At 62.1% G+C, this 12,479-nt stretch overlaps 1 protein-coding gene across 4 annotated transcripts; it reads right to left on the reverse strand.

The window, feature by feature from the left end:
• Positions 1-166: 166 nt before the first annotated feature.
• On the reverse strand, positions 167-7,475 carry SYNC (syncoilin, intermediate filament protein). Of its 4 annotated transcripts, none has more exons than XM_075437917.1 (4): positions 7,278-7,475; positions 3,395-4,817; positions 1,988-2,112; positions 167-749 (listed from the first exon to the last, which is right to left on the reverse strand). In XM_075437917.1, exons 2-4 carry the CDS (start codon positions 4,808-4,810, stop codon positions 686-688), a joined length of 1,605 nt encoding a protein of 534 aa, XP_075294032.1. In that variant the 5' UTR covers positions 4,811-4,817; positions 7,278-7,475; the 3' UTR covers positions 167-685. The 4 variants fall into 4 exon arrangements, with proteins under 4 accessions (XP_075294032.1, XP_075294031.1, XP_075294030.1 ...); XM_075437916.1 differs by lacking the exon at positions 7,278-7,475 and adding an exon at positions 6,261-6,413 and having other exon boundaries at positions 3,410-4,817; XM_075437915.1 differs by lacking the exon at positions 7,278-7,475 and adding an exon at positions 6,261-6,413.
• Positions 7,476-12,479: the final 5,004 nt, after the last annotated feature.

The following is a 12,479-nucleotide window of genomic DNA, read 5'->3' on the forward strand; positions in this document are numbered from 1 at the left end:
GCCTTCCACCCGAAGCGTGCTGCCGCCTGGGCTTTGGGCCTGCCTTCAGCCCTTTTTTGTTAGTCCGCAGCATGAATGGTCTGATCCATTACAAGCACCTTAGTTTGACACGCGAGCTTGTTACTTTCTCTTTGAGACACAGCTTTGAGAGTTAAAAGGATCCTGAAACTCCAACCTTTATTTTCAGTGTGAGACTTTTATATAAAGTGGAAACCTATTCTCCCCAAACCAGTTGCTGTGGCCCACAGTGGAGCATGTCACAAGACAGCAGAGACCCTTGAAATACAAAAGAAAATCCCGTTAAAAGGATAAAGCTTCTCTTGCATGTAAACTTTAAAAATCGGCCCCCCTAACATGGCTTCCAGAACAGTATCTTCTGCGCAGGCTTACACAATCCACCTATGGAAGAAGACAAGATACATTTTTCCAAACACAGCAAAACATACGTTTGTTACTCTTCGTATATGTCCGTTGTTCAGTGCAAGTACTATTTTCTCTGCTCCTCTGTGGAAAAGCAGTTTTACTACACGATGAACAGCAGCACCTTGAGAAACACGAGCAAACGACCGTCTGGTATTGCCGACTTTGGGCAGCTGCTGTGCGTCCGGCAGGGTGAGCAGCGACAGGAGACGTCCCCTGCAGCTGCCTCTGGCCTTTTGCTACAACGAGGAAAAGTCCATTGCTCCTAAGAGTCCTGGTCTGCTTTTTCTTCCGATTTGCAAAGGTGTCCGTAGATTTCTAAGCAGCCCCTGTACAGGTAGAAAGTAAATTTAGGCTACTGAATATTTACATAAAGTACTCTGGCTGGAGAAAATGGGGAGGGGGGACAGATGCTATTCCTGAGAAACATTCTTTTCGCAGTATGGAAGAAAAATTATTGGGCAACACTTGCACTGGCTCTGTACCTGGCCTTGTGGGTGTGCAGACCCAGCCCAGCCCTTCAGAGCCCTGGGCAAACAAACCAGCTTTAGCAGCAGGGAAGGTCGTTTTTGGTGTGAGCTATGGGATACGGCAGCTCGGAGCCGTGCTGAACTCCGAGGTCCCCGGTGCAAACGTGAAAATGAGGTGCCCTGGCGTACGAGAAGCCTTGCACGCTGTCGCTGCCAGCAATGGCGACGTGCAGATTGCCAGGAGTTAAGCGGCTGCGCTGCTGCACCCGGGTTAAATACAGGTCTGTGATTTAGACGTGTGATTTAGAAGGACCACAAGCAGCAAAGACACAGGGTTGCTGGGATCTGGTGTGAACCGTAAGTGCAGTTACTCTCATTAAGACACCTCAGAATGGCTGGTGACATGACGGGCTGAAACAGATCTCTTCCCCAGTGCTTTCCACGCTAAAGTCTTACCTGGATAAAAGAAAACCATAGCTATTTGTGGTAGGGAGTATCCTCCCGTGGTGTGCTTGCATGAGGAGGTTTGGGTGGAGAAGGGGAAAAAAACCCACTGAAGTAACAGTGAAGCTACAGAAAATGGTTGAGTGTGTACAGCTGAGACTGGAGTAACACACAACAACACAAAGTCTGGTGAGTCCACAAGCTTACAGACGTTTTCTAGAGCTTTAAAAAGTCCTGTGTAATAAAGAAGACCAGAGTGAAACCAGCCATGGAGCGTTACAAGCAGAAGATAGCGCGCTCTCGTTGAAGAGCATCCACAGCAGTGTTTCCCAAACCTAAACCTCAGCTCCTTTCCACGTATTCCTAAGGAAACCAGCCTGTTTAAGTTGTCACACCTGCTTCTTGGAAAGCAACCACCACTCCTTGTGTACAGGAATTTCCAGCAAATCCCTATTTGCTCGGCAAGGGGTCTGGAGCTCCTGCTGTGCTGCCCACCAGACCCCTTGCTCACACCTCAGCCACGTGCCCAGGGACCAGGAGCAAACGCCCACGGTGTCCAAAAGGTGCATGACCACCAGGCTCTTCTCCACCATCCTCCTCCTCCCAGCCCCTACCCATCCCCGCCGCGCCACAGGGACGGGACACAAACGGACTTGTAGATGGAGAGCTCCCGGTGGAGGCTGGTCCTCAGCTCCTCCAGCTCCTGATTCTTGCGCTGCTGGAGCTGGACCCCGTTCTTCAGCTCCTTCAGCCTGTCTTCCAGCTCCTCGACCTGTTCCTGGGGAGTGAGAAGGCAGGAGTGGATTAGCTGGGGGAGGAAGGCTGTCTCGCGGCCCACACTCAGCTGCTGCCCACGCTCTCCTGGGGGGATCTGCCTGGTGATGGTGTTGGTCTGGACAAGCAAAGCCAGGCTGATGGCTGGCCAACCACTGTCTTTAAAAATCTCTGCAAAAAAGCTTTGTTTTATTACAAAGGTGGGAGCTCAGGCTGGGATGTGATGTGTTGGGTCCTTAGGCTTCTCTTGGCTGGTTGGTTTTGTCCCCTAGACTGCTTTGTGTGTGTTTTGAGAAGCTGTCAGAGCTGTGTAAACCCACGAGGCAGGAGAAGATAAACACGGAGTTTGGGAAAAAGAAAATGTGGAGGCACATCAGGGATGCCTCGAGTCCTGTCCTCCAAGGGAGAGCAGACCCCGAAGTCCAAGCCGAGCAGCGTCGCGGGCGCTGGTGACTTGGTCTCCAGCTCAGCAGGGAGGAGAAGTGATGGAGGGGAGACACCAGCTTCCAGAAGCTGCCCAGAGCCAGGCTGGGAGCCGGCAGTGCTTACGAGCTGAGAAAAGGAGTGTTGAAAGGGGGGAGATTAATTGTGGAGCCTCTTTGCCAAATGTGCTCTTACAGATATTGAATTGCGTTGTCCCTCAGGACAAGGTGCCAGGGGGGAGCTGCCTGGCGCAGCCAGAAATAACCCTCTCGGGAGGCTGAGCCCCCTCCCTGGGCTGCGGGCACAGGACGGGAGGCCCTTCCCGGCAGTGGGAAGGGCAGGATCTGCCCCGCCAGGGCTGGGCTTTTAAAGAAAAGCCACCTTGATTTAAAACTGACTTTTCCAAATGCCTTAGCTTGGCTTCCACGCCAGCACAAGCTGTGGGGGACGTGTGGTGCCTGTGCTCAGCAGCATTGCTCTGCTCTGCGGCCAGCCCGTGCAGGGAAGGAAACTCCCCCATCCCCTCTGCCTCATCCCTGCTTGCTGGGGCCATCTCCGAGGGGCAGGTCAAAACCAAGCAAAAATATAGCCTGGAGAAGGGTTTTTTCTGGCAGCTCATCGGGTTCCCACCGCATTCCTGTAACCTCCGGTCTGCCCAACGCCCAGGGGCTGCTGCTGCGCCTGGGCCAGGCCAGGGCAGGGGATGCATTTGACTCCGACCAGCAGGAGATTTTCGCCCTCCTCACCCTCCTCATCCACCCCTTGGCCCTACGAACGAGCAAGACCCTCAGCATCCACATTTCGCCGGCTGCACAGAACGACTCCCGCTCTCTAAATGCGCGGTGCCCAGCCGGGGCGCGTACCCGGTACTGCCCGACCTCTTCATCCCGCTTCTGCTTGACGAGGACGATCTGCTCCTCCAGGCTCCGGTTCTGCAGCCGCAGCCGGCTGACCTCCCCCTGCAAGGGCCGCAGGGCTTCCTTCATCCCCTGGATCTCCCCCTGCATCTCCTGCAGCGCCTTTGCCCCCGCCTCGCGTCTCTCCAGCAGCCGCAGAAGCTGGGGCTCGTAGTGCTCCTCCAGACCCCGCCGGCTCTCCGCCACGAAGCTCTCGAACTCCATGGAAAGCCGGCGGCTCTCCTGCAGGTACAGGTTATCCTGCCGACACGGCGGCATCTCCAGCTGTTGCCTCAAAACCTCCTTCTCCTTCTCGCAGGTCTCCTTCAGCCGGGACAGTTCGCCGGAGAGCTGCCCGGCCTGGGTCTCCAGCTCACCCTGGTAAGCGGTGTGCTGGGAGAGGTCGTGCCGCCGGCTCTCCAGCTGGTACTGGCAAGCCACGCACTCCTTCGTCACCTTGAACAGCTTCTGCTTGATCTGCCGGATCTCATCCTTCAGGTTGTCCCTCTCCAGCTCCACCTTGGCCAGCAGCCGGCAAGCTGCCTGGATCTCCTCGTGGGCATGACGGATCTCCTGCAGCGCCGGCTCCCGGAGCTGGGCGAGCTCCGCGATCAGGCTGTCTCTCTCTTTCTCCAGCTGCTCGACAGCTTCGATGCACTCTTGGAAGTAGTCCCCCAGCTCTTCGAGGGTCAGGCACTGATGCTCCGCACCAGCCGCGTCCAGGGGGCTGCCTGCCCCCTCCGCATCCATATCCAGCGGGATCCCTGCTCCCTCTGCGTCCATATCCAGCAGGATCCCTGCCTCATCTGTGTCCACGTCGGCTGGGATCCCTGCCCCATCTGTGTCCATGTACAACGGGATCCCTGCTCCACCTGCATCCATGTCCAGTGGGATCCCTGCCCCATCCACAACCAGTGGGATCCCTGCCCCATCCACATCCAGCGAGATCCCTGCCCCATCCACGTCCAGCAGGATCTCTACTCCCTCTGTATCCACATCCAGCGGGATCCCTGCCCCATCCACAACCAGTGGGATCCCTGCCCCATCCACGTCCAGTGGGATCTCTACTCCCTCTGTATCCACATCCAGCGGGATTCCTGCCACATCCACGTCCAGCGGGATCCCAGTCCCGGCTGCATCCTCATCCAGCTGGGGCCCTGGCATGTTCAGCTCTGCAGAAGCTTCCCCGCCGTCTGCGTGCAGCTCCGGGCAGGTGTCTGGGCTGTCCCCATGCGGGGGTGTCACCCCCACACCCGCTGCGGGGTCTAACGGGCTGTGCGACAGGTCCGGGTGCGGAGCAGCGCCTGCGGCCGCTCCCTGACAGGCTGAGGATGCTCTGGCTTCATCCAGCTGCAGCTCTGGAGGGGGCTTGGGCTCAGCCATCAGGTTCCTGGAGAGGAGAGGACACGTGAAGCAGAGCAATGAGTGTCACAGACCCCAGCCGTTCCTCTCTGCCCTGCGAGATGCGGGTGCCCACAGCAGGCTGAGCTGGGGGTGTGCTCGCTGTGGCCCCGCTGCCATGTCCCCATGTCACCCAGGGCTTGTGCAAGCCAGGCAGGGCTGCCCTTGCACGCTCTGAGGACAGCTTTGACCCACACTGTCAGCTTTGGCATGGGCCAAACAAGGGAAGAAAACCCTGTAAAAGTGACTGACTGACGGAGGAAGAGCGAGGGACGGAAACTCAGACCCCAAAACCAAGAGCTACTCCAGTGCCAACGGGAACTGCCCACCACGTTGTGGCCGACCTCCCCCAGCAGCACCAGTGTGACCAGCAGGACCAGCGGGGAGCTGCTGCGCCCGTGCCAAAACCTCGCACCTGACACCGGCACCACCAGCGCGGGCACTTCCAGTAAAGCTTGCTGGGATTTTAACCATGTGGCATAACCTCACAGCGTGGGAATGCGCTGCTCAAGCGCAGGCGGGCTCCGGGGTGGCTGAGACGGAGGGAAGCACCCGAGCGAGCGGCGGCTTCTGCAGCGGGAGCCCAGCGAGCTCCGCTTTGCAGAGTCATCCGATCCCATCGTTATCCCCAGTCCCGCTACCTGCAGCTGCCACCACAAAATCCTCGCGTCTCACATTTGTCTGGCTGCTATTTGGGGTGGGATGGAGAGGACAACCCTCGGGGACGAGCCGGAGCTTTTCCTTGCCGCTTCCAGGAGCCGGGGCCGGTGGGTTTGACGGGAGGATGCTCTCACCTCCCGGCCACGCCGCTGAGCTCATGTCTAGTCATCCCCCGAGGAATGAGCACAGGCTGGCACTCGCAGGCAGCCCTCGGCTCGCAGCAACGGCTTCAAGGAAAGAACTGATTTTCACCGATACTTTCTCTCCTAATAAGGTAGTTTTCGGCGGCGATGACACATCGCGGCTTCGGACCCAACGGCCCGGCCGCCGGAGAGGGGGCAGCGCCCGGGGAGGTGGGCAAAGGGCTCTGCTTCTTTTTTCCTTGCCCTCCTCCAGTGCCAGCACTTATTTTTCAAAGTTCTCGGCTCCGCTTTGCGTCGGCAGGGTGGGAGGGAAGGATGGCCGTCCTGCCCTCGCAGCGGGGCGCGGGGGCTCGCTCCCACCCACCACCCCTCGTCCCGGAGCCCCCCAACACTCGCAGGTACCCCGGAGGGGCTGTTCCTCCCCCCACCTCCCCACCCTGGTCACTCCTGAGGGTCCAGGGATGCTCCCCAGGCGCTGAACCTCAGATCCCCCCACCCCATCCCCGCACCCCAGGCTTTGGCCAGCCCCATACCCCCGCACCTCACCGAGGCTCCCGCACCCACGGGACCCCCCCGGCAGACACCAGCCCCTTCCCCGCTCCCCCCTGCTCTCCCTCCTGGGCTCTTACCTTCCTCCCCCGGAGCCCAGCGCCTCCGGCTCTGCGCTGCACATGGGCTTGGCATGGGGCGGGGGGGGGTTATTAATAAACAGGGCTGGAAATCAGACTCCCCGGAGCAGCCGCTTCGCCCGCCGCTGCCTGCAGTGCCAGCTCGGGCGGCTGCCTCCCTCCGCCCCGGGAGGAGGAGGAGGAGGAGGAGGAGGAGGAGGGCGGGGAAGGCCAAGCTGTCTGCATCCCTAGCAGAGGCAGCCGCAGGGGCTGGCTGCAGCCAGCCCGCATCCCTGGGGAGCATCCCCGCAGCCCCCCCGTCCCGCTCCGCCTCTTCCCACTCGGGATTTAAGCGGGAGATTTGCTCTGTGCAGCCTCAAACCGTCCTTCCCGGGGATCTCATCCTTCCCGGGGGGCGTGGGGGGCCGGGATGGGGACAGCGGGGTGCCCGGGGGGTGCTCCTGGGGCTGCGCGGGCTTCGTCTCTGAGGCAGGGGGCCGGGAGGGGAAACGCGGGAGGAGGCAGCACATGGCTGCCAAATGCAGCGGCCTCATCCTGCGCACAGAGGGTGCTGAATACCAATATCTCAGAGGTCTTTGGGTGCCCCAGGTCGGCCCTGCGAACACCCCAGTGATGGCAGAGCTCAGCCTCTGCCCACACTTCCACCCATCAGCCGGTCCCTGCCTCCCCTTTCCGCTCGGTGTCGGGGTGGAGACGGGGCCATTTTGCTCTGCAAAGCCCCGTGGTGGCCGTGGTCGCAGTCCCGGGCGCCTGGCAGTGACGCTGCCCTCGCTGCTGCCCTCGCTGCTGCCCTCGCCGCCCACAGACAGGGTTCTCCACCTCTGCTCACCCACCGTCCCCGCTTTCCCACGGTGCCCACCCCCACCCCAGCACCCTACCAACGCTTCAGTGGTCATATTATTAGCATATATTTATATAAAATTGATATTTTAGATACATCGCCGCATTGGCATGGGCGCAACAGCCCGGGGTCAGGGCCCCGATGCCCCCCGCGGCGTTAGAGCCCACCGAGCCTACCTCCGCCAGGGCCCGGTGCCGCCCGCTGCCGCCGCGGCTCAGGAAGTCGGCACTCGCCGCTCAGGAAGTCGCCAGCTTACGCGCCCCAAAATCGCCCAGCAACGCGCACCGCAGCTTGCAGCATCGCCCGGTGCCACCCCGTCCCCGCGTCACCGGCACCGTCACCGCCACCTTGCCCATGCCTCGCTCTCTGCCGGACTGGCGAAATCAGGTTTAAAATCACTGCGCCTGTCCATCCCCTGGGAACAGAGCTTTAAAAGGAAAAGGGAGATTTGGGTGGGTTTTTTTTCTTTTTTTTTTTTTTGGATCCCGTTGCTGTTTCCAGCACGACCCACCTTCTTTTTCTCTCTTTTTTTCCATGAAGCGCCTCTATTTGTGCCGAGTTTTGACTCAATAGGAGAGGAATGCTGCTAATTCACACAACTTGAGCGTATAAATATATATCTGCAGCTGAAACTGCCAAGGGGAGAAACCCGCGGGTCGTACGGGCTGGGTCCAAGCAGCCCTTGTAGGGGATGGAGGCGACGATGGCGAGCCCGGGCTGGGGTTTATCTGATGAGCTGCCAAGGGCAGGGTGGGGATTGAAAAGGCTCAGCTGTTCTCTGCTCCGAAAGAGGATACCCCGGCCCCGGCGCGGGGCTGTTTTGTGGATATAACCAGGCAACCGCCGGCTCGGGTGTCAGCGGCCGGACCCCGACGCGCTCGGCCGAGCCCAGCCGGCCGCACGCACGCGTTTGGGTCCGGCCGGCACGGAGCGACGTCGTCGTGTGTGAACCGGCGTGGACTTTGCTCCGGTAAACAGGGCTGGCGGGGAGTTCTCGGCGGCGCTGCCGGAGGGGAAGGCAAAAGGCAGGGGAGTATTTGAGAGTCGGAATGTTCTGGCTGTTAGAATAAATGGCGGCGGCTCCCGGTCGCTGCCCTGCCCCGCCGCCGCGGTGTCCCTGGCACGGACCCAGCGAGAGGCTGAAGGGGGTCATGGGGAGCAAAGAGGAGCTGTGGGTCACTTTTCCCCCCCTCCGGTGACCCAGTGCTGGTGCTGCCGTCCCCCTTCCCGGTGGATTTTTCCTTTCCGTCACGCACCGCGGATCTGCCCCGAGGGCAGGGACGGAGCTGGCACCGCAGCCTCGCCACCCTGGCACCGCCGCCTTGGCACCACCACCCCGGCACCGCCGCGGCAGCCCTGCCTCTGTCCCCGTGCTGTCCCCACGCAGTCTTTAGGGATAGGCTTGATGCACCGGGGAGGATTGCCCAGCTTTGGGGGCTCCTCTGCCAGAGGCTCCGGCAGGACCGTGGGGCAGCACCACGGGGGGCTGATCCAAACCACCCCCAGCCCACCCGAACCCCAGCACCCACGGGATTTAGTGGCGGCGAACCCGGGCGATGCTGCCAGCCCGGTGCCCTCCGCACGCGTCTCACCCTGGCTCCGTTTGCCGAGGGCGCGAGGAGGGGGGTCCGGCTGCGGTGCTGGATCCTGCTCCCCGTGTGCAGGAGCTGCAATCTGATCTCAGGGGGAAAGTGTGATTCATTGTCAGAGCCGGGAGCGCTTCCAGGGACAGATCCTGGCTTGGAGGGCAGTGGGGCTGTGCGCCTGCTCCTGCCCTGCCCTCAGAAGGTGGCCCTGGGCGGGTGGGGGTCCCCAGACGAAGCCGTCGTGGCCCTGGCAGCGTGGGATGGCACCCGGGGACATTGGCCCAAGCCAGGGAGGCTGGAAGGCACAGGCCCCTTGGGAGCAGCTTGGCTCACTTCGCCTCCTGCCTCAGTTTCCCCAGCTGAGACCTGCGGGTGGTCCCCATTGGGGTCCACCAGCGTTGATGCGGGGGTGCCGGGGGAATGCCACTGTGGGAGCCGGCACAGGGCTGTGCCCCAGGAGCTGGCACCCGAGGGCTCACCCCGTACCCGCCACGGAGACGCTGGCCCCGTCTCAAAACTCCCGGTGCCCTGGCCTGGACAAAGACGCTTGGGGCAGATCCTGCGAGACGGAGGCAAGGTCACCCAGCAGGGCTGGAGGAAGAGGAGGAGGGGGAGGAAGAGGAGGGCAGCGTGGGCATGGGCCCAGCTGGGGCAGAGATGAAAGGCACCGACCTTGGGAGCTCCACGGAGCGCGGCCGGACCCTGCCCGCAGGCCACAGGCGCCGGCGGCTCCTGCTTATCTGGGTGCCGGGTCCCGCTCTGCCCGCGGCGAGGAGGGACGAGGGAAGCACCATTCCTGCCGCGGCTGCTCCCGACGGAGACGCCAGCCCAGCCGAGGGAGCGGAGCGGGGACGCGTGGGGGGTCCGGCTGCGGGGACCGAGCACCGGAGCCCCCACCAGCACGGCCACCCCCACGTCGGGCTCCTCCGGCTTTCTCTTCGCTCAGCCCGGACGCCAGGCTTCAAACGCTTGCAGACACCGGGCTTTAAATATTTGCACCAAGGCTGCCTGTCCCGGCAGCTCCCACAGCTGTTTGCCGCCCCGTGCCACGGGCTCGTGCGTGTGTCTGTGTGTCCCTGTGTGTCTGTGTGTCCCTGTGTGTCTGTGTGTCCGTGTGTGCACACATGTGTCCGTGTGCGTGTGCATCGTGCCGGGTCTGAAGGCACCTTTGAAGCAGTGGTGAGGGACACCTGGTTCTGGTGACGTCCCCCTCTTCCCCCGGGTCCCTCCCGGAGCCGCTGGCTGCCAGCCACGCTCCGGCCGTGCTGGGGGGTTTCATACCCCGAGTGTGGGGCTGCTGCCAGCCCGCAGGGCGCTCACGGGGTCAGTCAGCCGCTGTGTCGGTGACATCCTGCACAGCACCCTGTGCCCGTCAGGCACCAAGGCTCTGCTGACCTGCCCGCAGGTTTTCCCGTTGCGCTGAATCCAGATCCTCGCACAAGAGCGGGAGCTGCCTCTTGCAGCCACCCGGCCGAGGTGCCACAGGCACGGGTGACGCTTTGGGGACCTTCGAAATGCCTCTAAATATCTGCAGGGTGGGGGTCAGGAGGACGGGGCCAGACTCTTTCCAGTGGTGCCCAGCAACAGGACAAGGGGCAACGGGCACAAACGGAAGCAGAGGAAGCTCCAGCTGAACCCGAGGAAGAACTTCTTCCCTCTGAGGGTGACGGAGCCCTGGCCCAGGCTGCCCAGAGGGGCTGTGGAGTCTCCTTCTCTGGAGATATTCCAGCCCCGGCTGGACGCGGTGCTGTGCAGCCTGCTCTGGGTGACCCTGCTTGGGCAGGGGGTTGGGCTGGGGGACCCACAGAGGTCCCTGCCAACCCCTGCCAGTCTGTGATCCTGTGATTCCTGGGTGGCTGTGACGGAGCCGTCCCTTCCCGGCACTGCAGACGTGGGTAGGCAACAACCACTATTTATTCATCGCCATCTCCACGTGCACCGCACCCGAGCAAGGAGCCGCCTGCACTCCCCCTCCCCATCACATTTACGGCCCAGGCGCCCTTTCATAAACCCCATTTTTAAAACAGCGAGCGCAGTGCTGATCTCCAGCGCCGCAGCCAGCAGTCCCCGCGTCCCAACGATCGCTCGCAGCGTCACTGCTGCCCGCGTGCCGGCCGAGAGGGCTCCTCGCTGGGTTTTTCCATATCCCGGGGCAAGTGACGGGGAGCAGCGGCTTCGGGAATCCCGGGGGGATTTGGAGCAAGCGGCTCCTGTCTGGGGTCTCAGCAGGGTGGGAAGCAGCACCCGTGGGGCTCGCTGGGGCCGGGGAGGCTGCACGAGGACCTTGTCCCAGAGGCGTTAATGAGTAACGAGGGAGCAGCCATCCCTCCCGCTGCCCCGGCGAGGGGAAGGAAGCGGGGGCAGAGGACGGGCTGAGCACACCCGGCTGCACCGAGCTTCGGCAGCTGATGAAGCGTGTGATGCCATGGCCGGCGGCCGAGGTGTTTTGGCACCCTAAGGTGTCATTTGGGCTCCAACCTCCCGGGGACTAGGCACGGGGGGCTCTTGGGGTGTGTGGCAGCCCCTCGCCTCTCTGCCTCCCCTCCCGCCTGCCGCTGCCTTGGCCTCGCCGGAGCTGAGCTCCAGCCGGCTGCTCTCCCCCCGAGGCGCCCGGCATCCTTGTGACCATCTTGGCCGTGCGAGCGGAAAATGAGTTATCCAGCTGGGTAGTCCGGCACTCCGCGGGTGCTGGAGCTCTCTGGGGAGGGGGTGAAGCTTGCTGGGGCTCTGCACAAGGGGCTGGTGCTTCAGGGAGCTCCTGGACTTTCCTGCTCTGCCAGGACCGGGACTGTAACAGAGGGAAAGCTGAGGACGACCTTCCTCTTCACCTTCCTCTTCTATTTTCCTTGCCCATCTGAGGAGAGGTCTCCCCGGAGGGTAACGGACACTCTCCCTCTCGCTGTGATCATTTGGACGACGCCCCACAACTGTGTGCAAATACATTTTTCAAACTGGTTCTGCTGCCACACGAGGAGGGGCCAGATGTGAAAACTGGGATCTTTTGGAGGCTAATGACTTGGCAGTCAACACGAATGCCCTGACTGGGGATTAGCTTTTCCCCAGCACAGGTCACCCCGACGTGGGTCAGCGAAGCCTCGGAGGGCAGCGGGACGCTCAGCCCTCGCCCTGGGAAGGAGCCGTTCCCCCGGGATCACGGCGAGGCGGGGGGAGCTGGAAAACCACTACCCAACTCGACCAGCGCTCGTTTAGGTCTCGAGTCCGGGTTCAGGAGGGTGAAGGGGGGGGACGAGAGGCTGAGCCACAAAAGCGCAGCGAGCCCCAGCCCTCCTGCAGGCATCGCCCCGGGCGCTGCGTCCCCGTCCCCCATCGCCGGTTCCACGGAGCAGGATGTTCGGGATCGCACAGCCCGCGAGACACACGGTGCCGGCGCCCGAATCCCACGGGAGGTGGCAAGGCGCCGGGAAGCCGGTCGCACGGACAGGCTTCTTGCTTTATAAATTCTTCTAGTCATTTCCAGCGGCTGGCAAACTCCTCCGGGCGTGCGGCCAGGCCCTTGCGAGCCTTCGGGAAGGATGCGGCTGAGATGCCGCGCTGCAGCTTCTCACATCAGGAAACGCATCCGCACCCGGCTGAGATGAGAGCGGGGAAACGCGGCAGAAACCGCTCATTTCGTTGCCAGGCTCGCGGTCCCCGGCTTTGCCGCGTGTCCTGCCACCGACCCGCTTGCCACCGGGACGCGTCGCCGCTCCGGCCAAGGCTCTTGTGCGTCCCGTCACCCCCTCGCAGCCGGATCCGCGCGGTCACGCTCCCCAGCGAAGAAATCCTTTATGG

This window comes from Opisthocomus hoazin, chromosome 17 (genome assembly GCF_030867145.1).
Source record: "Opisthocomus hoazin isolate bOpiHoa1 chromosome 17, bOpiHoa1.hap1, whole genome shotgun sequence".
NCBI classification, from domain to species: Eukaryota; Metazoa; Chordata; class Aves; order Opisthocomiformes; family Opisthocomidae; genus Opisthocomus; species Opisthocomus hoazin.